The sequence below is a fragment of the Alligator sinensis genome, unplaced genomic scaffold (assembly GCF_000455745.1).
Source record: "Alligator sinensis unplaced genomic scaffold, ASM45574v1 scaffold337_1, whole genome shotgun sequence".
Classification (NCBI taxonomy): domain Eukaryota; kingdom Metazoa; phylum Chordata; order Crocodylia; family Alligatoridae; genus Alligator; species Alligator sinensis.
In genome coordinates, this window is record NW_005841927.1 from 2,229,128 (window position 1) to 2,256,415 (window position 27,288).

Below are 27,288 nucleotides of genomic sequence, written 5' to 3' on the forward strand. Positions count from 1 at the left end.
ATTCAGCCAGGTTATCTAGCATCTGGCATTTAAACCTGATACATAAATAGGTATCCCATGAGATGAATTGTTGCATACACTGAATGTTAAGGAAGCAGGTTTTAAAGCTGTAAAAATTCTGTTTGTGAATCAGATGCACTTTGCTAGTGAATTTATGGCTACTTCAAGCATCTTGCTGTGTATTTTTAGGGTTTGAAGATCTTCTCAAAGAGGTTTGCAGAATCAGTGGTAAGTCTAGTTCTTCTCATCTTTTATTGTAATAATAGTACTTAGTAGAAGCAGGGCACTTTTCTACTAACAGACCAGGGCGCTGCTCTACTAATGGGGAAACTGAAGTAGAGAATGAGATTACATGCAAGAGAAACACTTGGTTCAGACAGGGATTCAAGAGTTCTCCTATGTTCAGATTGACAGGACAATCCTTTCTCTCTAATAAACTTCCTCTGTGCTGTAAAGGTTCTCAATGTGGAAGTAAAGTGAAAGGAAGCAGAAGGCATTTAAAGACTGTTGGAGCTAGAGGAACATGGGGATTGAAGAAGGGAGGGTCAATAGTAAACAGCTAAGAAGTAAGAGGAAGAGGGAAAGAACTGGGTGGGTGGCAGGGTTCCTGCAGTTTGTAAAAGAGAGGAAATGAAATCGGAGTTATATATACTCTGCTCTTGTCCTTCACCTTAGAAACTAGACTGGAAAGGATACATGATCCATTTAACTCATGCCATAAGCTGTTCTTTCTATTCGGATACACATGCAGCTGTTACATTCCAACATCAAAGTGAACAGAAACTAAAGTTTCTATGGCCTTGCCTACTGCAGGGAACTGCTGCTGACTACAAATGTGCATCTGACCTGGTGCTGCGTAGACTACAGCAAGCCCTATTCAGACACCATGGTTAAATCCTGCTCAGGTCTAGTGGTAAAGCTGTTATGCTACTCCCACCATTGCTAGCAGCAAGGTTAGAGTAGGGATGGGAAGGTTTGAGAGAGAGCCTTGGAACCAGTACTTGGGAACCAGACCTCTAGAGTAGATACTGATGTTTCCACAAGCTGCTGAGGAAAAGCCCCAAGATCTTCAGGTGTTAGAATGCCAGAGTGCTCACAGCTGGCATTGTTCTCCAATATGGGCAAAACATTAATGATTCTTTAAAAAACCAAAAAATTAGGAGCATGTATATAGACTTTTTAGTCACCTTGCTCAATCTCTGTCTTATAATTCCCTAATTAGCCCTCTCTGCTACACCTCTGAAAATCCAGCCAACTGCAGAAGGTATCAGACTCTACACTGAAGTGAAGCACTACACTGACTACATGAAAACAACCTGGTATCACAAGTGAGTCCTTCAGACTTATTTACAAGATTCATAATGTACTGCTAGCTGTATTATCTGTCACTAGATCCCCTAGTGTCTGAGCCTGCAGTGCTTGAAGTCAATGAGAAATTTGACTAAATGAGGACTTCAGGGTGCTGAAGTGCAACTGTCTCTTTATACTGAATTGTGTGGGAGCTCTTCAATTAGCAGTCATGTTCTATTTAAGATAATGCATTTAAATGAAAGCTCAATTATGGCCACAGAAGGAAGAGTTTTTACTTTGTCTGTAGCCTACTACCCCTCATTGGAGAAGTGTCACAGTCACTTGGCATCTAACCAACCTTTTATCTGATCATAACAAAGCTCTTCCCAAATGTTAGTTAATTTAGCCTCATATCTCTGTGAAGTATGCAAGCCCTGTGTAATTAGACCCTTTTTACTGATAGGTGTGATTTGGAAGTTAAGGTCCAGATTTCTTAAGGTGTGAGGGGCCTAGCGAGATTTTCAAAGACTCTAAGGTGCCTGACTCCTATTGGAATCTCAGGATTCCTGGCTCCCAGTCTTTTTTTTTTCCTAACAAACAGATCTTACAGAATCAGTTCAGTGTTGAAGCTTGTGCAATTTTACTCTAATATCTCTGAAATGTTGTATGTTTACGTAGGGATAAGCGACTAGAAAGTGGTGAGAGGCTAAAAGCTGGGAGTACAATGGATCAGATCTGGCTTCATATACTGAATCCCACAGATGCAGACAAGGGGAAATATACCCTGGAATTATTTGATGGGAAAGACTCTCACAAACTATCAACCGATTTGTCTGGACAAGGTGAGCTGAGGCTAAACACTTCTGTTGTACGGGACAGTTAAACACCTCTTACCTTCAGAGATTTCCACCCAAATTTGGTCATAGATTCTCCTTAAAGGCATGGTATGGGGGAGGGAAGTTAGACGGGAGAATGGAGAAGCATACACAGAAAGTTGTAAGATGCATGAGAGGGGAGTAACTAATGGCAGGAACATTGCTGCCATGGAAAAGCTCCCAGATAGAAGGGTGAAAGGAGGCAGCTGTCCAACAGGATGGCCATCAATTGCTCTGTTTCTTCCATAGAGCTTGTGGTTTGCACATAATATTTGTGTTCCCCTCTGAGAGAATGTGGCTTTGGCTCCATAACAGAATTATCTTTTCCCTGCCTCAAAGCGTCTCTGTGGGAAGACAACATCAGGACCTTGATCTTTTAGCAGCATATAAATAGAGCTTGTATTTCCTTGAGGCAGATAGAGCTACTGTCCATAGAATACGATAAATACAGACCAATGCCTGTGTAAACAGATAATCCCTGTTTAAAATGTTATATTAAATCTATTAAGGTCAATGAAATAAGAAATACCTTCCCCTAAAACTCTTCTGTTCTTTGCAGCTTTTGCTGATGCAATGGCTGAACATCTAAGGCTAAAGTAAGTTTCTGCTCAAATACTTTATTTTAAAGGGAAACAAATGCATTTTTGGGGTTGTGCTATTTGTTTTTGGTTATTTTTTTTTTTCTCTCCATAACAAATGCATTTTGGCGTAGCTTCTCTGCTTCATACTTTGGAACAGCAATCAGGTCACGGGAGATTTCTCTTAATGAGGAGCACTAGTGATGTGGAAATTACCAATTGCAGGAAATTATTCAAAGCTCATATCTGCAAGAGGCAAATTAACCTCGGCAATCACTGAGCAGTGCTGTAAGCAAGCCACAGCTGTACAAGACACAGCAAATTAACAAATGGGAAATGGCTACCAAGGTCTAGAAGCGCTGCACACTTTTAGATATAACCTTCCTTACTTCAACAAAAATAATTCAGTGTGTGACATGCCAGGCAACAAATAGAACCCTACGGACAGAAAACAGCATTTTAGGTCTCTCTGTCAAGTGGAGCCCAACACCTGCAAACCAGACTAGGGTATTTCAGAGAACCACTGACTTCAGTGGTCTCCATTTAGGTGCAAATGGCTGAAGTACACATTTCATTGGAGAATCAGGGCCTAAATGTGTAACATGTAGAAGCGGGTCCCCGAAAGGGGAATTGGATGGCATGTTATACCAGCCTTAGGAAAAGATATCCTTCCTCTGTTACAGCTGATGGCAATGGAGTGTTGCTAGCCTCTGACAATTGTTCAGTGGTTATAACATGTTATGAATAAGAGGGTGCAGCTTGTTTTCTGGCAAATGGAAGCTCCTGTCACCAAAAGCAAACCAAACTGTCAGATTCACTAGAGGAACCAGGCCTCCTGTGTATGGAATTTTCCTCTCACGTGCAGAAATGGGCCTCTCGGGACCAGTGCTGGGACCGTGTGAGGAAGCCTATATTCTCCCTCCCCCTCCCTCCACAATTATACTTTTTCTGCACATATAAAACAGACTTCAGCTTTCAGGATTGTCACTCTGAGTGCTTCAGAATTAAAGAAAAACTTTTTCTAGATGGGAACCTGAAACTCCCACATGGGACTCTTTAGTTCTGGATCAGTGGAAGAAAGTGCTTAAGCCCTTTGTGGGTTGACTGGGTTTTAAACATATATTTGAGAAGCTCCATTATCCACTGGCTCCTCTGAAGTTCATCAAGAATAAGAAAAAAAAAATATTCTTTTTTACAGATCTCTCATTCCAGAACTGGCTCAGAGAAAAACAAACTAAAACTCTTTACTCACCCCAATGAAAGACAGAATACTAGAATTTTCCACATATTTACCCTATTCTGATACTTTGCTTTAGTACCCCTCTTTGCTTTCCCTTTGGAAATGCAGTTCCATAATAAAATAAAAACATTACAGACCTCTTTATCTCTTTCTCACTTTCAGGGAAGCAGAAATAGCAGAAAAGTGTAAGTAAATAAGTGTGGCACATTTCCCTCGTTCTGTTACACAAATCCGAGTGTTATGCCGGTATGTAAAGCTAACTGTTTGCTTTTGATCCTTCCCAGATCGTGCCAGAGTTGTCCAAGGTCTGCCAGATGTTGCTACTATCATGGAGGATAAGGTAATATTGAGTAACTGTCATGCATTATTAGGTGAGGTTGCCCTTAGTTCATGTATAGATGTTGCAAGGATTACTGGGGGTGCAGAGCACAAGGTGCCTTTCTCTTTAGTGTTTTCAGCAGCTATGGCTCTGTGCTTTCCTGAGCCAGCACAGCTGTAAAAGATATGATGTGACAGAATCCTTATGGCTAACATCATCCAACCAAATCATAGAGCATAGGGAGGGAAGGGACCTTGAAAGGTCATCTAATCCATTCCCTGGTTTCAAGACGTTCCTAAACTATGATTGCAGATGGTTCTTACACACACACACATACCCCTGCCTACCCTGTAGCATTAAGCAGTTTTGAGAACCACAAACCTAGTTATGTCTCAAGGATTGATTTCTTGCCTTTGTAAAGTGCAAAGACTGTTTTAATACTCACTGTAAGAAGATTTACATGAAAGTACCTACTTATTCAGCTCCCCCCTTAGATACCACATGCTAGATTGCAAGTGCTGACAATTGCTTGTGGAAGCTGTTTAAGTGTCTGACCATGCCTATCCCGCCCCTACTTTTAAACTAGTGGTTTTCAACCTTTTCTCATTTGAGGACCCCTAAACATTTTTTAAAGGAGGTGCAGACCCCTTTGAATTGTAAGTGTGGGTATTCACATACTTTTGATCAGCCACCTTTTGCAGACCCCTTAGACATACTCTGTGGAACCCCAGGAATCCACAGAGCACAGGTTGAAAACCACTATTTTAGACTAATAATTATAACCATTGGGCTTGATTATTCCATCACTGACACTAATCTTATGCTCTGGGCTAGATTCTTCTTTACTCTTAGGGGTTTTGGAAATGTAAAGGGGACTCAAAATTACTATAATTGTAAAGTATATCCACTTGAAGATCATTTTATACTAACAGAGTGGTGTGTAGGGGCCGTAGTACAAAGGGAAGCAAGCCCATTGACTTCAGGGAAGTTATTCTATAGCTCATTAAGGTATAAGCAATACTGAAAAGAGGACTTATTTTGAAAATCACAGCTGCTGGCCATAGAAAGGAATTACATTTAATTACATTTAATTTCAATGCTGTGATTTCAAAACAAAAATGCCTCACTGCAGGGGCATCTATGGGCTGCAGGAACATGCAAGAAAAATAAAAGTGTGAAGAAGTCCTATCCATTCACATTTTTCTGGTTTCTGTTTAAACTTTGTTCAGACTTCTAAATCTATCCAGAATGTGCACAGCTTAATAGCATGAACTGTCATGAAATTCTCTATTTTAGTATGAAGCATTTATCTTTTGTTTTGGTAAGCTTGCTCCTGAATCATAGAACAGTCAGGCTTCCCCAAAGCACCTTAGTTCTCCTAGCTCTGCCATCTGATATCAACACAATCCTATTACTTATGAATTCTTATATCATAGTGAATAAGTCCCAATAAACTCATAATGATAGAAACTAGAACAGCCCTGAAGTCTGAGGTCGTTATTGAGCTTTAATATTTTGAAAGGAGTAAAAATATGCTTATATTGCTAATAATCACAGACATGTTTCTATGTAACCAAAGATTTGCATACTACAAACTGTACCTTTCCACTTCCTGAAAGCAAAATAGTACTGCGTTTGTAAGATCATGCCATCTTGTTAGACATTAAATAAGAGAAGTACAGCATATTATTTGTGTCAAAAATTGGGGAGTGGGATCAGAAGGTAACATTTGATATAATTTGTATGGTGGTTTCTTTCAAAACACTGAATAATTAATCCCCAAATCTTTTGGGCCAAAAGTCCCCTTGTAAAATAGAAAAGTAAATATTGTCCCCATTTTACAGATGAGAAACTAAGACGGAAATGGCTTGGCTTAGCCAAGATTATACAGTGAATCAGTGTTAGGGCTGATTAGGACTCAGGAGTTCCTGAACTAGTTACTCTATGGATTTTTAAGAAGGAACTTGATTTGCTCCGTTATACCTTCAGCTACTAGATGTGAACTGTCATTGTAATACCTACATTTGCTATGTTTTAATACAGACCCTGTGCTTGACTTGTTGCATCTCTGGCGACCCTTACCCAGAAATCACATGGTTCAAAAATGAGAAGGTAATTGTCTTTAAGGATCGTTACAAAATAGAAGTGAAGGGAACAGTTGTCACAATTACCATTGAGAGAGTCTGCAGTGATGACACAGGAAAATACAGCATATTTGTTAAGAATAAATATGGCTCTGAAACAGGGCAGGTTACAATCAGTGTATATAAGCATGGAGAGGAACCAGCACTACAGGGAAAATAACTTCCATCATACATCAAAACACTGAGTTTTGAAGGGGATTAAACACTGAATGCAAGGCATCTAACTCCCTAGGGTTCCTTTGAACATCTCAGTTCTAAAATTGAGACCACTATTTCTCTTTCCTGGCATTATCCAAGTATAAAATAAACACATTCACAGTGCTGTTTGCTGGAAAATGTAGCAAACTAAAGTGATTTCTGGTAAGAGAAATGAAACAAGCCCTTCAGTAAAGCATCTGCAAAAATCTAGAGAAATCCTTCAAAATTTCACTTAAGTATTCTAGCCTAAACCTACAAAATGACATAAGCTCCTCATAAAGGGCATCTCTTTTCAGCTTACTGCACTGTGTGGGATAGAGGAGTAGTATACAGGAACTTTATTTTTAATATCTTTTCATATTAAATCTCTCTGTTATTGAATATCCTGTAGCAGATAATTTTTGTGTGTGTTGTTATTAAACTTATCCCTGCTGAGCCACAATTCAGCAGTCCTCCAGGATATGCCTAGTTTGATGTTAGTAGACCTACTCATGTGCTTAAAGTTAGGTATATTCCTAACTTCACTGAATCAAGATCCTAATGCATTCATGTTTACAATGCTAAGTCATGTAGAAGTAAAGTAAACTAGTGTTGTTTTTAAGTCTCCATTGGCTATACTGAGGAATGTGTGGGCGAATGCTGTGTCTGCCACTGTACTGTGGGATCATAAATACATATGCCCCACAGCTGATATTTCACTATGGCATACTGTAGACAGTCATGTTGTGGAACACCTGTGCACAGTTAGGTGAACAAGGGTGGCATTCTGTTCCTTCCTAAGTGTCCATTTTTGGCACCTGTGCATCCAGGGGAATTCTATTCCTAGGTCTATATGGAAAACTACACAATCACGCAGAGTGGTACAGGACAGCAGAAACCATCTTTTTCACCAAGGAGTGGCTGGAGCTCTCACTTGGAAGTAAGAGGTCCTGTATTCTGCCCCACCCCCCTTACCCAAAGCGAGTTTAAACTCAGGGGTCTCCAACTTTCTAGCACAGCACTCGTACCACCACATGATAGATCAGTCATTATCCACAGTTCTTTTTCTGGCACATCTTATAAAGCTGGCCCTCTGGGCAGCCATGACAGGGTGATATGTGGGGCCAGGAGAGTCAAGCATTGAAGGTACGTGGCTCAGTGAGGTGGCTGCTAGATTAGAAATGAAACAATGGGCCTTGAGTTGTAGCCTGAGCCCTTGTCCTCGGTGGGGCAGAAGCTGCCCTCCAGCCATTTTTTTTTCCAATAGCTATATTAGTGACTCAGCTTCAAAAGAAGCACCAGGGAAGGCACTGAATTATAGCTGACCTGTGTTGTGCGGGTTAGCATGCTGTACTAGGAAATGAGAGAAGCTGGTTCAAACCCCTTCTGGGTGAAGGAGGCCCAGGACCTCTGGCCTCCCAGGTGAGTGCCCTATCCCTTAACCCAGAGCTTTCCAAACTGTGTGCCGCAACACATTAGTGTGTTGGCGGCAGTGTGTAGGTGTGTCGCGCAAAATGCAGAAAATTTTGCGGAAGGGCACCGCGGAGCTCCCTTACTCGCGTCTGCTTCCCTTGGCCCCTCCCCCGGAACTGAATTACTGTGTCGCGAAATGATGCATGTCTAAAAAGTGTGTCACCAACATGAAAAGTTTGGAAAGCTCTGCCTTAACCTATAAGGGGAAAACGTGGATTGAACACATGCACCCCATTTTGTTTCTGAGGCTAAGCCTGGTAGTTACAGCTTTGGGCCAATTCCATTTTCAGGCATGTAAGTGTGCCTCCACAAGGGGCAGTCGTGTGTCTTATGGCTGCTACTGCACATACTGAGTCTGCATTCCCACATGTCGTTCAGTCATCTATGTGTGCAGGGCTGTGTGTTCAGGATTTCCCATGGGCATGTAAATGCCAAAAATGCCCTGAAGATAGCCAAAAAACAGCCACTTATGACCAGGAAAGAATAGAATGTCTCCCCAAATGTCTTGATCTGTTTCGGTGCCAGATTCAGCTCAGAACAGAGTAGCATAAGCCCAGACATTCCTGACTGAGAAGCTGAAAGTTTGAAAAACATTAACAATATTTTTACACGTTTCACCTAAATAAACTGTGCTATCTACTTGTGTCCTTGAGCATGTATTTGTAAGATATAAGCAAAGCCTTCTGTCCTACATGGTGTAACTGCCTCCCCATTTTACATCAATAACTGGTGATTTGACTTTGCATAAATAACAATTTGTCTGTTGGGTTAGACCAAGTGATAAGCTTATGCAGTGATAAACTATTCTGAGAACTGTGACACATGCCAACCCCCAAACAAAAGCTTAGTTTCTGTGCTGATGAAATCCTGATGAGATAAAAGCTCATTATTTTCTTCATTTTTTAAAAATTTATGAGAATGAAGTGAAAGAAGTTGTGTCACATCCACAACAGGTTTTTTTAAATACAACAGTTGGAAGCATCAGAAACATAATCAACTTTTTCTGAGAACATGTGATTTTTATATGTCAACTGATACTTGTAATGTATCTGTTTTGAAAGCAGTTTATTCCTTGAACAATGTAAAAAGGAAGGACAAAACATGACAATAGAAATCTAAACGAATGTAATAATCCTGGTTGCATGACATTTACCATGTTTGACAGCTAGTATTTCTAACTTACTCACACTTTCAGAAGAGGTTTCCATAGCCACTGTTTTATTTGTTAGCATTGATCAAGGATGGTGCTTGCCTTTTGTACTATAGCTGATACTTCACTTTATGTAGTGTATGCTAAATAAAAAATGTAAATTTGACAACAATATGTGAGTCATATCTAAATACATCTTTGGAAGCCTGTTTAAAAACACGTAGGGATGTGTGTGTGGCTGGGTGTGCCGCTGGGTGAGAAAAAGAAGAAAAAAACTATTCTTATTTGAAGACAACTTCCCTTTTACTAATTAAATTAAACAGACTGTTTCAAATGTATGATCCCCATATCAGAGTTATAATATCTATTATTGTTCTTGATGCTTGGAAGCAGATTTTATCTTGATAGGATTATACACAGCTACTGACACCAGAATTTGGGCTGCAGTTGGTATTGGTTCAGGTACTAGCTTCAAATAAAGAATCAACAAATAAGAAAAAGGAAAAACAGGACTGAAGCAGAGCAAAGGCTTAGTGAAAATGGGCAGAAGACTCCACCCCTCCAGAACTTGGAATAGAACTCAAAATTTCTGAATCTTGCCTCTTCTGTAAGCAAATATTTGTTAAACCTACTGGCAAAGTGACCCGTTCTCTTTGTATGTTGGTTCATTTAGAGACTGGAAATCTATTGTTGTCATTTACCCCATTAGCTCATATGGCAGAGGTCTGTTCAGTGGATTTACAGGTTCCAGCTCTGCTGATGACCCTCACGCATGTCAGAAATTCCATTAAGTCATCCTGCTGTTTCGAGGAATGTACACACAATAAGTACATTGCAGAAACATTATTAAGATTGCATGATTACCTACTATTTTGTCCAATTGAAAGCTGCTTCATATCACATATGCACAAAGGTGCTGACTGAAGGTTCACTGGTAATTGTAATTCTGGCATTTTCCAGTTAAGTCCTAGGCTTTGGAACCTTTTTGTTGTTTTAATACTGCGTACATGTGTGTGGCTGTAGACAGGTCTTTATATTTAAGCTAGTTTGCCATTATGCCTGCAGTGAAATTTGTATAGACAGACTTCCCAAACCTGTAGAGATTTGTTGGCGGGACTGGGGCCTTAAGGAGTCATTTTAAATAAAGCTGGTTTTGATGTTTATTAACTTCTGTTAAATTATTCTGTATATATAAAAGATGATGTGTCCCACTGACCCCACTTAGCTCATGTCTATGACTAAGCTTCTGCCAGCCAAGCTGTGTTAATCAGGAATACGAAAAGATGTTATACTTGATCCAATAGCTGTGCTGGCAAAAGCTCAGGGTGCCATTCTTTTTCTTTCCTGGATGTCTAAGTGTCCAGATTTAGTCTTCTGCGTGGCATTCCAACCTGTGCAAAAGTAGCATGTAGATGACCAAAATCTGGACAGTTAAATGACCAGGAAAGAAAAGAATATCAGCCATAGTGTACACACATGACGGCAGCAAAATTACACTATGACTGGAATAACTAGCTTTGCTTGGAGGGGTGGGTATAATCACAGTTTTACTAGGGTAAGTTGAGTCCCCATTAGGTACACTTTTCTGGTATGATGTTCTTAAACCGACAAACTTCTCCTAGTCTAGAACCTCACCCTGAAATTACAGGTAAAGTAGAATACACTTTTGTAAGTGAAAGCAACATAATTGAGCACTTCACTGAAAAAAAAGCATTACAATAATTATATGATGTAAATGACATACAAGGGAGGAGGCATGACCACAGCTTTCCATCCAGCTGTTGGAAAGGATAGTACCTGCAGAGGTGCAGCAAAGCAACTCCAGAGCCATGTCATGGATTGGATCATGAAAATAGGAATTCATTTCCTACCCCACACACACACTACAAAGACTTCTTTGTGAAACCATACTGCAAATTCAACAGACACTTACTGCTGTTCTGCACTTTGGCTTACTGTGAAGTACCTAATGTCAACTCTAGTCTTCAGAGGACAGTGAGAAGAGGTCATCAGTACAGACTAAAAAAGCCTTTGACAGTACTTTTCTGCAGTAATTCTGGTGTATGCATGTGAGAAGTCTTCATAGAAATGGAAAGTTTCAGTTCCAAACAGATGAACAGCCTGTATCCTTATAAACAATTGGCAAAGTGCAATTTGTTTACTCCCCTGTCCTGTGAAACATCAGATACTGGCCATTACTTTGGACAAAATACCAGGTTTCTTGGATCAATAGTTTACCTGAAGAAAATTCTTTGCAAATGGTCTAAAAGTTCTTATTAATAAACATTCATTAACCCCTTAACACCTAATGTTAATTTAAAGAAGGTGTCTGGCATATTTTAGGGTAGTGCAATTTTGAAACCAAATTGAGGCTTATTAACCAGAATTAGAATCCAGGTCTCTCATGTCCTAGTACCAGGCCCTATGCACTGATTAAAACTGTGCTGAATTAGGAAATTAGAGGTGGACTTGAATTTTCCCAAAGCTTGAGGGGTGTTTGGTTCTTTGATCTCAGTTTGAGATTTTTTCTCAGAAAACTTCAGACCTGAAAACAATGTAATTGTAAATTTGTTCAGCATCTTATTCCCACTCAGTGAAAAAAATGCTGCTTAGTATTTAGTAATACAAATGTTATCTCAGAAAGGTCAGGCACCGCTAGGGTATAGACATTATCTAAATTAAGCAATTTCATGGCAAAGCACACATAATTTGTCCAGTGTCCTCTAATGCCAAGTCCAACCTGCACAGAGAATGTAGATGTTGAAAATGTTATCGGATTATGGGCAAAGTGAGAATTAAAATAAAGCGCTCATTTATTTCCCCCACTTCAGTCCCTAGGCAACAGCTTCATGTTTCATTTCCCATTTAAATTTGTATGTACACAAGTATGATTAAACCTATTTAAATATTGTAATGTACTGCCTAATAGCTGTGCTTAACATTGACATCTACTGGATGGAATTATAACTGTTCAGCTGTGTGTCATAAGCCATGGGCTACTTGCTGTTTGAAGTGCTCCAAGTGCTTTTGAAGCACTCCAAACCATGAAGGTACAGATACTTATGGCCAAAGCATCTAAAAAAAGGCCAAAGTGCTTCAAAAATGACCCTTGAAAAAAGAGGAGCATTTTTGAAGCACTTCCTGAAATACTGGCATGCTCCAGTGGTCCTTTAGCTTCCCACAGTGCTCTGCCCCACCCCTCCACGGAGAGTCGGGAGAAGTGGTGCAGATAGGCAATAAGGGCTGTCTTGCGTGCTCAACTGTTTGGAGAACCTGCAGAGAGCAGAGGTCAAGACCCATACAGTAAATCCTGCTCTCTAGCCCCCTGACTGGAGACTACTGCCACTGCATGCTGACACTGCCATTTTAAACCACTTGGAGGAAGAGGAGGGTTGAGGGCCTGGCCAAAGTGACTGAGGAACCCAAAACACATTTTCAAAGATGACTTGGATGTATACTAGTTAGATAGGAGGTTTTTAACTACAGTTATACCAGTAGACAAAAGTAATCATCCTGATAGTTTAAAGCCTAGTTTAAAACTAGCCAGGAAACCTTAAAAGAGTCAGTCAAGGTAAACCTTTCTTCAGAACCAATGAACTAGAGGTTATTTCCATTAAGAACAAATAGATGATTAATAATTGATACTTCATTGTTAATAATTACCAAATCATTGCATGAAATGAGCTAGATTTTTCCCCTAGTATAAATAGCATCACTTTGATAGAAGAGTCCTCCATTCTCTTCCTGGCATCACTGCCCATACTATACCATATCATCCACAATGGCATTCAGTGGAACTTGGCAGGTCTACGCTCAAGAGAACTATGAAGAGTTCCTGAAAGCTATTGGTAAGTGTCTAGTTACTTTTGTCACAGCTTGTTGGGTATGTGAAATATAACAATATTTTTCATTTACAGCACTTTTCATTAGGGAATTTCAACTTATATTTTGGATCAGCCACCTCCCATGACATAGTTCAGTGCTACTCTAAGCATTTGAGATTAAATGAAGTGAAGAGATTTGCCCAAAGCAACACAGGGAGAACACCAGGTGTTAAACTCAAATTTCCTAAGTTTTTACTACAAGAGTGAGCTTCTCCGGAAATAAGAGGTATCTTAATAGAAGCATGAAAATTGAACTGTATACACGTTTATAAATCTAATAGGTTTGCTAGCAGGGACTTGTTAATGGGATATAGAGCCTTTCAAATCTACATTGCTAGGTGATGGCCATTTGGTCGCCTGTATGAAATGAAGAGGACCGTCTTTAAACAGTAGGGACAAAATCATATTTCACTTTATGTACATAAATGGCAGTTACCACCTATGTAACTACAGTTTTCAACACGTACACATAGGTTGACACAGTTCTGTCCAGAGGACAGGAGACCTGCTGGTAAAATAGAATCCTAAATTGTGCAAAAGAGCAAAAAACAGCAGTTAAAAGGCTAGGCAACTGCCATTTAGGCATGTAAAGTAAAATAGGATTTCTGCCCTAGGTCTCTAATAAAAAGCATCACCACAGTTTCCCTTTCAGCCTTGATGGCAATTTTAGTAAAATGACCAAGGATTAGATGGGTTTTCAAAAAGCCTTACTTTGAAATTCAGTGGAGTTGGGTGCCCCTAGCCACAATTAAGATTCCTCTGAAAACCCCAGGCCTAAAGAGCATGTTGTCTGAATTACCCCCTCACTGCCAAAGGTCACTTTTTCAAGTCATGCATGAGGCAATTTTTCTGCTGCTGCTCTGGGACCTGTACCTTAGTCTCCAGCCTGCTCTGGGGAGAGGAAGAGAGAAAATAATGTACATGTCATATTAGTCGTGTCATGGGAGTCACTATACCTCCCTTATCCCCAGATATTGAAGAGATGATGGAGGTGTAACAGTCTGTATAGATTAGAAAAGAACTTAGAAAAGTGTCCAAGTTTCACAAATATGAAAGCTATACATACAATTTAAAAATGTATTTACAGAACTATTGTAATAGGAGGCAAAAACACCTTAAATTGCTTTTTAAAAATTATTAGATTTATGGCAGGTCCTCAAAGTAAGGGACTGGCATTGAATCTCCAAGATTATAAGAAAATTAACCAAACAAAAAATGCCCATGAATTAAATATTATGGCCAGAGAGCACTGGGGAATCTCAGGATAAACTCCAGGCTTTAACACTGATGTCCTGTTCTCTTGCTAATTCATGTCAACTTTGTAATGTCATTGAAACAAAGTATTTGGTATTTCCATTATTCATTTCAACAGGAACTCCCTCTGTACATAACAGAGAAATTAAAAATCTGTTTTTTGCTTTTCTGCAGGATTGCCAGATGAAATTATCAAAGTTGCCCCAAACATTAAGCCTGTTATTGAAATACAACAAAATGGAAGCAACTTTGTTGTGACGTCAAAAACACCCAAGCAGTCTGTAACAAATTCATTTACTCTTGGGAAAGAGGCTGATATCACCACTATGGATGGCAAAAAAATGAAGGTAACCTACCAATATTTCAGGAACAATAGTAGTTCTTTCTGCACTCCAAAGATTTCAGAGGGCATATAGGTTACAAAGGAAGTGAAGAAGCCTGAACAGTTGTTTGTCTAACCATTAGGGTGGTTAATAATAGTGCAACACACTGCTACACAGGAAATTTGGCCTTGTGTCATGAACTGTCATCTTAGCATGTGCTGGAACAGTTGTGGAGGCAATGCACTAAGCTACTATATGAGCAAGCAAGCACAATGCATCACTCCTTAACCAGCTCTTCAAACTGACATGTGAAGTGATGCCAACAGGCTTCAGGAGCTGCTTCTGAAGCTAGAGACATGGTACTGCAAAGCAGGGTCTGGAGAAACCCCCAGGAAGCTCTTGGAAAAATAAAGTATTTGTACCAACTAGATATTTTTCAACAAATTATTAAATACTCAGTTATAAGCAAACAGGTAAAGGTAATCAAGTCTCCTGCGTCAGTGGAGGAGCAAATCAAAACAGGAGTTAGAGAGGAATTTTATTCCCTATGTCCTGTACTGCATAAATGACTAAATGCATCATGCAATTTTTCACTTTACCCTGAATAGTACTGCCCAAACAGCAGGCTGTGGAACACTACCTGTGGTCTTTGGACAGTTGACTTCCAATGGTGGTGATTCTCTCTCTCTCTCTCTCTCTCAGCTGATAAATATGCCAAAATACTTTAAGTGCTTTCTTACTACATTTTCCCATGCAGGCAGGAGTGTTATTTATGGCAAGGAAAGTGGTTCATGTATTTACAAGTATATGTGAGGGTAGTCTAGGAGACAATCTTTCTGTTACACGTGGTCCACATTATACAAAGTTTGAGAATACCAACTTTGAAGCATCTGGCATTGACCACTTCCAGAAGAAGGATGCCGTCACAGATAAGCCAACTGTTTTGTCTAATTTGGAAAGAGCCCGTGTATATGTTTTGATCGGTATGTTGTATATTTTGACCATCAACATACATACAAATAGATTGTATATGTATTTTACATACAATAACAATAACTGTAAATCCTTTTAACAGCCTCTATTTCCTGAAAATCATCTACACATCAAACAGTAGTATTTATATTCTTTGAACAGTTGGAAGAAAGCAAATTTTCTCCTAAGTTAATTAGGATATTACTTAATCATGCCAACTGTGGTTAGGGAAATAAGAATGAGTGACTGCACTTCCATCTGATCATATCTGTGTACCCAACTACTTCTTATAACTGAATTTCCACATGTTTACCTTTTGGCCTCAATTGCTGCCAGACATGGAGTGTAAACTGGACTTCATAAACTAATATAAGTAATTCTTAAAAAAAAAAAAATCTGTGTTCACAGTGCATCGTTCACTTGCAAGATGGGAAGCTTGTGTGTAAATCAGACAAATTCTTCCATGAACAAGAAGTTATAGGAAATGAAATGTTGGAGGTAAGATTCAGGCAAATATGAGTGCATTATGAAAAATAACAGAAAAAAATGCCCTACACATGTCAGCTTATAAAATCAATACCATTTCTTAAAGCACAAAAATTATTACAAAAGCCATGCCTTAAATCTATGAAGAATATATGATTTTAACTCTTAAAAATTATCATAGCCCAAGAGAAACAACGTTAATCATACTTTGGTACAGATGCGTCATATAGTGCCACAAATGCCTTACCTGAATCTCCTTTAAACACAGACACAATATGCAGCTATGCCTTACAGTTACATTCAAGGCTTTCCTGTCTTTGAATGTTAGCTGTCACTTTCCAGGTGAGACTGGGCCAAATTCATCCGTTATTTTCCATTTTATACACTCAAGCATGAATATTTTTAGTTTATAAGCATTATGCAGGAAAGCCTTTTGCAGGGTTCTACATAAGGCTGTGAACTGTTTGCACCAATGGCCTCACTGAAAAACTTTGACCCAGGCAAAGGGTGCAAAATGAATCAAGGAATGCAAGTTTACATTTTCACTTCTTTAACTTACAAATCCTTGGAATGTCTAATTTGTTCTGAACCCTTCTTTACCAGTATAGAGCCCTTCCCCTTGGGAGTTAAACCTCAACTTTTCAGTTTTTAAGATGTGTCCCATTTGATGAGATTATTGTCACAGGTTTTATAGCAAAGGTTTTCAAAGCAGCTCTCAAAGTTATGGAAACTCAGCTTCCTTAAATGGCTTTGAAAATGTCAGCCTACTTTTTCTTACAATAATAAATATCCGAAGTGCCATTTTAAAAGTACTTATTTCCAGCAGCAGGTTTCTGATTTGGAGAACATTCACTTCTCTTGGAAAACTTCTAATATTACTCCTTAATAAAGGATAACAACAATGTCCTTGAAAATAACAGTTGACATTTGGGGATTCTCAGTCCTCAGAACTGGTTCCCTAACAGAAACGTCATTGTTTTAGTATGAATGCACTGTGTATGTCTATAGACAGGTATTCTGAATGAGAGAATTACAGCAGTTTCTTTTCTGGTAGTTATGTGCAGCTCTCCTTACAGTCTAAATAAGAAACAAGTAACGTATTTATCTTTTCCAGACTATGACTGTTGGTTCAGCAACACTCATCAGAAAAAGCAAGAGGGTTAAATAATGAGACGACAGACTCATTTTGTCTTGGACATTTTTACGTTCCAAAAGCACATTTTCCATCAGTTGTGATTGTTCTTATTCTGAAAGAACGCTACAGAAAAATAAAGAACCAAGATCTCTGCTTTTCTTGCATCTCATACTTTGGCTAATATAAGAATGCATTTTCCTTGTTTATACTATGAGGCCCATCTTTCTAAGTAGCAGAGGCCTGTTTCCAAGATAGGCAGATCTCCCAATAATTACGAGGGGAGATTTTCCTGTGAAAGAAGTAGAGGACCTGTGGCCTCTGGTAAAATAGTGGCTCACCAGAACAGCAACAGGGAGGTGACAGAAGCTGATATGAATATTTCCTGACCTCTTATGCCAAATAAGGAAGAATATAAATTTAATAAATCCCACCTCCTTTTCTCTTTTTTGACCAGTTAGTCTAAGTGACCTACCAAAAATCTGCCATCTACTTCTTATCCAGCAAGGAGGAATCAGACATTTATGTGGTTGTTATGCACAGCTGTATCTGTAAGAGTAATATAAGCAGAAGCATGTTAAGAGCTGGAAAGCATATTGCACCTACTCAGCAATTAAACAATATAAATGACTTGTTAACCAACATAAAAAAGGAATTGCAAACACAGTTAAGGTGTTCAAGACCAAAAGAAATTAAACCAAAAATTAGGCAATTCATGATATTTTCCAGATCTAAAAATAATGAAGCATCCTTGTAATAGTCCTGATTAGCATGACTGGAAAATCCTGTTTTCAGATTAGATTGCTGTCTACTGTCTAGGTTGAGGCATAAAATTCATGGAATTGAAGATGGGAAGTAGGTTTCCTAACACCTGTTACTCTCAACTGTTCATCTTTGCAAAGTTCAGCTTCTTTTAAAAAAAGCATTATCATTCATCCTACTTTATTACTGACATTTAATTGACCTATAGGGCATGTACTGTGACACCACCAGACCTTTTGTTTTCTCACTAAAATGTTCGTTGGTATAGTAGTCATGCCATTTTTCAGGTTTCCAGGTAAATGGATTCTATTATATATACTAGCAGCCCTACTCTACACTGAGGTTAGTGGAAGTTTTTCAAGTGACTTGACTGGGAACAGAATCTGATCCCCTCTATGCAGGGAAAACTACCAACATAGCTTACTGCTAGACCTCATCATGTGGACACCCTTAGCTTAGAACTAGAGTGCTTTTTCTGGCTTACCTTGTATACTCTGAATACAAAATAATCTAGATAAGGAAAAAGCATCCTTATTCTGAAATCAGAGTGTCTGCAAGAGGAGTTGTACTGGCACAGCTATGCCAGTAACTGAGTCATGCTGTATTTGTATGAATCAGCTCTAAAGCTTTTGAGTTCAGGAGGAGTTACACATGTATATAAGATCCCCAGAATAGATTCAGGCCATTTGCCAGAACTTGGGAAGAAAGTTCTTTTAAAGCTGTGTGCTGCATGAAACTATTCAAGAGCTCAAAAAGGTAATGTTTGTAAGTTGCTCGGTAACTGCTGCTAGCTAGATGAGGAAACATAACAAAAGGATATTAATGTTCTAACAGTACATTCCCAGAAAACCACAATGCTTTAACAAACAAAACTACAGCTGAAAAATGAATTATACAAGAGATGTGACACTTTCTAAACTAATCGAACTAAAAATATTTTTATTTGTCATTAAACAGAATTGTAATCGCTGTAATTTGTAACGCCTGTGACAAAAATGTATAATATGTTGGTTTAGACTCACAATGACATAAAATGTATTTTTTTTAAATTCAATTAAAGCACCCACCTAAGAAAGCACTGATGATTTTTAATACATAAAAATTCACTGTTTTAATATCCACATAAGTGTTCCCAAGTTACTACAAATTAATCTTCTTTCACAACACAACTCACAATCTATTCAATTTACTATCTCAAAGTAAAGGTCAGCAAATACAGGTTCCGCTACACAAAAGGAAACAAAATTATAGGGAACGTAGCACATCCTCAAAACAGTGATAACTGAAATTGTTTCTAACATGTTGCACCTAAGCTTCCATAAAACAATCTAAAAGCAAATGTACAGGCAGTCCTCGACTTACGTTTCAAGTTACAACGTTTTGCACTTACAACGTTTATAAATTGACACCGTTTCAACTTTATAACATCAGTTTCGATTTTACACTTGATCTGATGCCAAGTCACACCAGTGAACAAGTTTGCTGCGTCACCCATCTCCCTGGAGAACATCTGTCCAAACTTCCTTGGACACTTTCTTGAAGAAGGCAGACAAGATTCCAGAAAAACCTGCAGCTGAGACTCCAGCCAAGAACCCTTCAAAAAGTCCACCCAAGAGCCCTTCAAAATGCCCAGCAAAGTCTCCTCAAAGAAGTCCTTCCAAATCAATACGATTGCTATTTACAATATAAATACATTGATGTATTACTCATCTATAATTGATTGAGTTCAAAATTCTGGGTTATTTTTGGTGAAAATAGAGTATCGGGCCTTGGTTCAGGAACCAATCCCCCATTTATAACATTGTTTCCTATGGGAAAATCGGTTCCAAGTTACAACATTTCAGCTTAAGACGTGGTTTTCAGGAACCAATTGTCTCGTAAGTCTGAGGACTGCCTGTACTGCAATGTCCAAATTATTTAACATTGCCAGCTATACAGCTGAACTAATCATGGCACATTCCACTGCTGCTGAGATATGAGGTTCCATACAAGTCCTTTGTTCAGTGTTTTACTACAAGCTTTTAGGAACCGGAGGCCCTTGTTTACGCTAAGAATCGTGTCTTCCTCTCTGGGATATTAGTTATGATTTATCTATCGAAAATACTTGTTTTCAAAGAATGGTGGATCCACCCTCCCTCACAGTCAAGTGAAATCACAGAGAACACTTCATGACAATGTTTACATTTCTGCCTTGGTAATTTGCTGTTAGTCTGAAGTCAGGTAGATGGTAGGGCAGGGTAGCACCTCAGAAACTAACTGGTTCAAAGAGGCATAAGTTTTCATAGTTCACCAGAGGCTGTTGCCTATGAAAGCTCATGCTTCTGAATCAGTTAGTGATGCCACCCTGTCCTACCTTCTTCATTACCACACCTTGTAATTATGAGCACTAAAGAGACAAGATCTATCTTGCTCTGAACTGTTTCTATTAGCTCCCAATTCCACAGGGTTTTGGGAAAAGTATGTAATTACCCCGAGAACATGTATATATGCTAAAGATCAAATTTTATGGTTTGTAACTTCAGTGTTTCATACAATTTTCTAAGAGCAAACTTTGATGTACCAACTAGAACAGCGTTTCTCAACCTGTGGGTTGTGACCCCAAAGTGAGTCGCAAGAATATATGAAAGGGTCATGAATGAACTTTGAAAATGGATTCTCCTTTACAGGAGAAAAACATGGGAAACCATGGCCTTTCCCTTGCAGGCTGGCAGTTTGCTGCTTGGCCCCCCCCCCCCACACATACACTGGGGGGCTCGGGGCAGCGGGTCACAAGTAAGGAGCAGTGGGTTGGGACTTGTCATTGATGTTTGCAAATGGATCCTGGTACAAAAAAGGTTGAGAACCACTGAACTAGAAAAGTTTGGTATTACACAGCTGTTACACTGTATTCAGAGTGTAAATTTAATCTTGCCTGCTTTTGCACCACCTATTTCAGGTTCTTCTAAAGAAACTCGTGTGCATGTGTGTGAATAGGATTTTAATATATATTTATTCCAAATCATACTCAGCACAAATGCCCACTTCTAGATAGGATAGCCCCTGAAAGGGAAACAGCTGTGGTGTAACTTACAAGTTACATTTCAAAGGCTACTAATGTGATTCAGTGCTTTACTCAGACACAATAACCATCGTGATTCTTTACTTCTGTTTAGGAAGATGAAGTAAGTATACAGCCTCCTTTTCCAGGTCAGCTACGGCACTGATATGATTTCCAACATTTCACTGCATTTGAAGTAACGTGGGAATAAGAGAGTGGGAGTGCATGTTTGTAGCTGCTCTGGTTTCACTTGTATTCTAGCACTTAAAATGATCCAACAGAAAAGTCAGGAAATGAAACGGGAGCGTCTGTTGCTGGAAAAATGGTATTTCAGAACTATGAAAACCTGAAGTAATAACAACTTCTCCATTTGTTTGTTAAGTGGATTATACATTACCATGTCAATCACGACCTGAACGACCAGATGCTTCTGTAATGAGTGCTTCATTAAGTCAGCTACTATAGACAGGCCAACTTAATAATAAGTGTTTTATAATTTATTTATTTCTTTAAAGCACTATAAGCAAGCAATACGCCACGTGCTGTAAAAGTCATTGTAGGATTAATGGTACAATTTATTATCGCTGTTTTCCACGTGGGAAGTAAGACATACGGCCATTAACAGGCTTGTCAGACTCCCACGGTGAGCCAGCAACGGAGAGCGCAGGGTTATGACCCTCATGTATTTGTTCTTACCAGAAGGCCAGCATTGGCATCGTGAAATCACCCTGGGGACCCAAAACATCAGCTTTACCCCACGTCACAACGCGATTGCCACGGTCAGGCGGCCCGCTGGAGTTCCTGACCACTCTCCCGTGGGGAAGTTCAGCCCCCGCTGAGACACCCGGCGCCAACGTTTCCAACCCCGAAGCCGTCTGATGCAGATACATGCTCGTTTTACCCTGCAAAGTATTCACGCCCCAATAGCGCAAGGGTCTTTGGCACAAAGCACCGACGTTTCAAAGATGAGCACACGGCAGGGTGGGAGGTGGGTACCTCAGCCCTGCACAACTACGCCCCGCTACCCCTGCACTGGTGCATGATCTAGCTACATGTGGAGCAGGACCAGGTGTTGATACTGTAACACCTATAAACTTGATAGTAAATCTATCAAGGCTCTAGGGAGGGCAGGGGGGTGTCTTTCTGCCTCTCAGGGTAGCAGTGAAGACGCCCCCACCCCAAGACGACGAGCGCCTCAGCAGCTTCTGGCGGGAAAACAACAAGGCGCCCGCACATTCCAACGGACTTCGCCGCACAGCGCATGCGCGGAACCAAACGACAAACCGAGCTTGCGCGCGCTGAGGGGACCACCCCGAGGAGACGGGGAAGCTGGCGCGTGCGCAGCACCGACGTCAAAAAAAAAGCGCATGCGCAGGCGGGGAGCGCTCCGAGGAGGAGCGGAATCAGCGCATGCGCCGAGGGGGCACGCGAGGAAGGCTTTGGCGCCGGTTCTTTTTTTCCCCTCCCCTGTCGCCCCTCGTTCTGGCCCAGTTCTCGCCGGAAGCGCCCCGGCAGTCTCGCGAGAGGCGGGGAGACGGTTGGCTGTGGCGCTGCGCGTCTCGCTCCGCTCCGCTCCGCACCGGGTCCCGCCGCTCGCCTCGCCCCCCGGCCCCCGCCGCCATGTCCCGCTACCTGCGCCCCCCCAACACCTCGCTCTTCGTGCGGAACGTGGCCGACGACACCAGGTGGGTGGCGGCGGCGCCAGGCCCGCGCAGGCTGTGGCGGGGGGGGCGGGGCGCGGGGGGGGGGCGCCCCGCGGGCGCGCCCCACGAGGGAGAGGTAGCGGCTGCCTGAGGGGGAGGCCGCGCCGCGCCGGCTCCTTTGTGCTCCCCTTAGAGCTTCCTCCCCGCGCTTTTTATAGGGGGTCGTGCCTTGCTCCCTCCCCCACCCGCCGCCGCGCACCAAACCGCGGGGGAGCTTTCCCGCCCATCCGTGGCTCGCAGGGCGGGAAATCAAAGTGGGATGGGGATGAGTTCACCGTCCCTAAATGGCCACTGGGGGTGTTGCCAGCCCCCCTCGCTGTGTCATACCGTGTTAAAATAAACACCAGGCAGTCCTTTTCCACCCCGGTGCAGCAGTACAGCCGGGGACCCTCGGAGGCGGTGGAGGCTGTGGGTGCAGCTAGGTCCACCAAGGGGACGAAAGGGGTGTCCGTCGCTGTTGAGCAGGGCAACGAGGGGCACGGCCCCTACATCGGACCTGCTCCAGCATTAAAGATCTCAGCCTGCAAGTGAGAGAGGAGCAGGACCCCCTGGTCAGACCCAGTTCGCATCTGCCCTCTGCGGGGTGGACCCGTGTTCAGGTCTTAGTTCTGTCAGGTCCTCGAACCTCGGGGTTTGTGTTTACGTAGGCAGAATATTTCTGCACCGTTCTTTGTGGGTTTTTTGGTGAGGCTTAGGCGGTAGGTGGGAAGGTTTTCAGTTTGCAGCGTTTATGGTAAAACTCTCCAGGGTTTAAAAATGCAAGGGGCTTCATGCTGTTGTATATTTCATCATGTGATAATGGTGCTTCCAAATTGCCTGGCAGTCTCTCCCCCTCCCCCCATTTACGCCCTGGATATTTTCAGCAGATTTTATTTTTGTCTGTTTTTGTTTTGCGGTGTTCTCTCTCTCTCTCTCTCTCTCTCTCTCTCTCTCTCTGTTTAACAAACTTTTTAAAAGAGTGTTTTGATTTATAAAGCAGACTTGAGGGTAGCGTTCTTACAGAAAGCATATATAAGATAATGTGTGTGTGATGTAGTGATTCTTGTTGTGGTACTGATTCATGATAGAAACATAGTAGAAAGAAAATGACCCTAAAAGAGGCATGCATTACATTACATAGAAAGTAAAATCATTAAGTGAATTATGGGTTGCATATGGAGGATACATGATACCGGTAGTTTTGAATTGGAAACATAACGGTGGTTTTTGGTTGGCCCCTTTTCTTTCTTTTTTCTCCATTGATTTTCGTGACTTGCTTTAGAGGGGAAATTACTTCTGCAGCCAGAGTAGCTGGGAAAGACCACTTAAAATTATGAAGAAAATGAGTGGCTTGTTAACTTTCTTGCAATCACCATGAAAACTTCTTTTGTACAGGTACCATTATGTTGTGAAATGTCATTATTGAATTTCCTTTTTTAATCCTCTCTGATGTGCAGTCTTTCCTTTCTTTGAGGAAAAAGAGATGTACAGTGGTAACTTTGAATCTTGTTTGAAGTGTTCATTTCTGAATCATGGCAACTTTATATGTATAAAACAGTATAAGTAGTGAAACATGCTGTTTGAGAGCTGCTATTATTAGGTAACTAGTTGTGGAATGGGAATTTCAGGTGTCCCCAAATCTGTTGTACAGAATTGTCCTTCCATATGTTTGGTCAGCTCAGTGAAACAATTTAACTAGCTGTTTAAGACAAGTTGAGTTGTGTTTGAGGTTATAAATACTGGTTGAGTAGAAAGTGGCTTGGGACTGATTGGAAAATCAAGCTAGAATGACAGTACTAACAATGCTGTAACTTTGTTTTTGCAAGATGCAGAAAGTAAGTTAGAAATACTTGATGATTTTTAAAGTGTTTTTTAAATGTTAGATATATACTGTTTATCTTTTCTTCAATTTTCCTTTAGCCTGCCTTTAGTAGTACAGTGGGTCCTCCTTTAGTTAGCAAACAAACCATCCGGATGACTTTTTCACTTGATACTTACAATGTAATTTCCAGATTCCAGAACTACAGCAAATAACTGTCCCTATTCCAAGACCCTAATTAACCTACCCTTTTGGAAAAGCTCTTTTGTGCAATTTAACTCTGATCTAATTACTTACACAGTAGATCTTGACCTTTTAGCCACAGAGAAATTAACCAAAAATATTTTCCCTTTATATTTTGGCTAGCTCTAAAATACAGTATTAACCACAGTACTTGGTTTAGTCGGGGGGGGGGGGGGGGGGAGTTTGTGGGGAGAAGGGTTTTCTCCAGACCAATTACTTTCTTTAGTTACATACAGAAAAGTAGAACTCTTGGTTCTGAAATAATACATTTTATTAGACCAACTGGAAAATCGCAGGAAATTTCTTTCGGTTTCCAAGTTGGTCTAATAAAAGGTATCATTTTGGAACCAAGAGTTCTAGTTTTTTGTGTGTCTTCTTGTCTCAGACCAACACGGCTACCAAGTATGCCCCTTTCTTTAGTTACAAAATTTGTAACTTACTTGTTTACACATTTTTCTCATTATTTACATTTATTAATGGCATTTCAGGTCTGAAGACTTACGTCGTGAGTTTGGTCGTTATGGGCCAATAGTTGATGTGTATGTTCCACTGGATTTCTACACCCGTCGCCCAAGAGGATTCGCATATGTTCAATATCCTTTCTGCAGCTGGCTGATTAGTGAGGGTGTTGAAGTTTGAAATTCAAGTTTGTGTAAGAGGTAACAAATCTAAATGAAAAAGCAATTTACTTTTGTGTTGTACCTAATAAGTGTCTTTCTTATATTGTGGTGTTTCTTTTTTTCAAAGATTAACACCTTGCAAATTACTCTTTATCTTTTTTTGAAAAAAATTAAACAAAATCTAGTTTAAAAAAAAGATTTTTGTTTCTATCTGTCACTCAGATTGATAGTATATGGTAATTAAGTGGCAGTTATCACTGACTCAAAGTTTCTACCATGTTCTTAACACGACTGGTATTGAAATTAATATTTGTTCTTTGAGCAAATTGTGGCTGGTATACATTGTTAATTTTAAAACGTGGGATCTGGAATCATTTTATCAAAAGCAGATTGTATAAAAATGAGGTAAACTTATTTTTTTTAATATTGTCCCCTAATTTACTGTCCTCTGTTGTTGCCTCAGAATGTAAAGCTGTACAGTAATGGCGACCCCAAAGAGAAAGCATGAAAGAACCTTTAGAGTAGAGTTCAACAATTAAGGCAAGTAGACAAGCCAAAGACCTCTTAAGGATCAGGCTTGAAGAGAAGGGAGAGTTTGGGAAAAGAAAAAATAAAGAAAAGCTGGAAGAAGGACAAGCCATAATGGGAGACAAAGCTTCGCTTTATCTACAAAAGGGGGAAAAGGTTGTTTTTCAAAGTAAAAGATAAAGCCATCTGTCATTTTTGGCCAAGCATCTCATGACAAGTCCTTCTGACAAGCACTTAAAGAGTTAAAGGTCAAGATGAAGTTGAATGGTGGCCAAGATTAAAGGAGTCATACCTGATGTATCCTACAGAATAACAGTTCTCTTCTATTTCTCATGTAAGCGGTAACTTGATAAATGATTCTGGTTTAGTCTATTGACAAAAACCTGTAATATTTCTCTTGTGAGTGGTGTTGAAATTGTAACTGCGGTCTCGAATTAAAATGCATTCATTCTTGGTTTATTTTTCAAGATAAACTGTACCACATTGTAGGTATACTTATTTTCTGCTCAGGCGAAGGACCGAGTTGTTATGCAGACAAAAGAGACCATTCATTCTTTCAAGTCAGCTAGTTGGAGACATGTGGGTGAATTACAGTAGTGGTCACTAATGGACTGAGCGTACTGGTAACGACTGTATTATTGAGCTACTGATTCATAGTGTAAAGTTTCAGTGTGCTTTTATTCCAAAGAATATGGTGGTCTGTACTTGAGTAAGCAGTAGGTGGGGAAAAAAACCAGAAACCATTCTCCCTATTTAAAATTTCCATTAACACAGTAGAGTAGCTAGTCATGAGAGGGGAATTTTCACTTTTTACCATTGACATTAAAGCATTTTTAGAGTTATCATTTCCTACTTTGTGTAAGGCAGACCTAGAGAATAGTGTTATTGTTAATGACTAAAATCATATCTTTCCTGAAAAGGCTACTTTTTATACATACACACAAATGGAAGAAGGGAAGCTAGCAAGTTAGTTAAGTCACAGCATAAAGGATAAATATTCTTGGTTTTACTTATACTACAGGGTTTATATGTTCTCAAAAGAAATCCTCCCACAGTCTGATGGTTAGTGGGAAACTGTTTTTAACATGCCCTGTTTAACAGAAATGTGTAAAAGACTCTGAAATTGGTATTAGAACATTCTGCTACTTTCTAAAGTTGTAAACTACTCAAATTCCCAAGTACCTTAACACTTAGCACATTTGAAGATGTCCGTGATGCTGAAGACGCCCTCCATAATTTGGATCGAAAGTGGATTTGTGGCCGTCAGATAGAAATTCAGTTTGCACAGTGAGATCGGAAG

At 40.2% G+C, this 27,288-nt stretch overlaps 3 protein-coding genes and 1 long non-coding RNA gene across 4 annotated transcripts in view; 3 read left to right on the forward strand and 1 right to left on the reverse strand.

Annotated features, from left to right (window-relative positions):
- Positions 1-8,120, forward strand: part of MYOM3 (myomesin 3) — a 43,616-nt gene extending 35,496 nt beyond the window's left edge. Inside the window, exons 31-37 of the mRNA XM_014517824.2 lie at positions 190-228; positions 1,223-1,328; positions 1,969-2,132; positions 2,725-2,761; positions 4,146-4,168; positions 4,268-4,323; positions 6,346-8,120. Of these exons, the coding sequence (XP_014373310.1) occupies positions 190-228; positions 1,223-1,328; positions 1,969-2,132; positions 2,725-2,761; positions 4,146-4,168; positions 4,268-4,323; positions 6,346-6,606 (686 nt within the window). The 3' untranslated portion in view covers positions 6,607-8,120. The remainder of the gene's footprint in view (positions 1-189; positions 229-1,222; positions 1,329-1,968; positions 2,133-2,724; positions 2,762-4,145; positions 4,169-4,267; positions 4,324-6,345) is intronic.
- Positions 1-22,162, reverse strand: part of LOC112549541 — a 36,695-nt gene extending 14,533 nt beyond the window's left edge. Inside the window, exons 1-2 of the long non-coding RNA XR_003092994.1 lie at positions 21,793-22,162; positions 17,773-17,846 (exon numbers count right to left, since the gene is read on the reverse strand). This is a non-coding gene — a long non-coding RNA (uncharacterized LOC112549541). The remainder of the gene's footprint in view (positions 1-17,772; positions 17,847-21,792) is intronic.
- LOC102382056 (fatty acid-binding protein, liver-like) lies at positions 12,984-17,741 on the forward strand. Its single transcript, XM_006019284.3, has 4 exons — positions 12,984-13,094; positions 14,559-14,731; positions 16,088-16,177; positions 17,280-17,741. Exons 1-4 carry the CDS (start codon positions 13,028-13,030, stop codon positions 17,331-17,333), a joined length of 384 nt encoding a protein of 127 aa, XP_006019346.1. The 5' UTR covers positions 12,984-13,027; the 3' UTR covers positions 17,334-17,741.
- Positions 22,163-22,360: 198 nt separating the features above from the next.
- Positions 22,361-27,288, forward strand: part of SRSF10 (serine and arginine rich splicing factor 10) — a 9,647-nt gene continuing 4,719 nt past the window's right edge. Inside the window, 3 exon segments of the mRNA XM_025198699.1 lie at positions 22,361-22,781; positions 25,329-25,433; positions 27,186-27,288. The exon segment at positions 27,186-27,288 is cut by the window's right edge and continues 43 nt beyond it. Of these exon segments, the coding sequence (XP_025054484.1) occupies positions 22,507-22,781; positions 25,329-25,433; positions 27,186-27,288 (483 nt within the window). The 5' untranslated portion in view covers positions 22,361-22,506.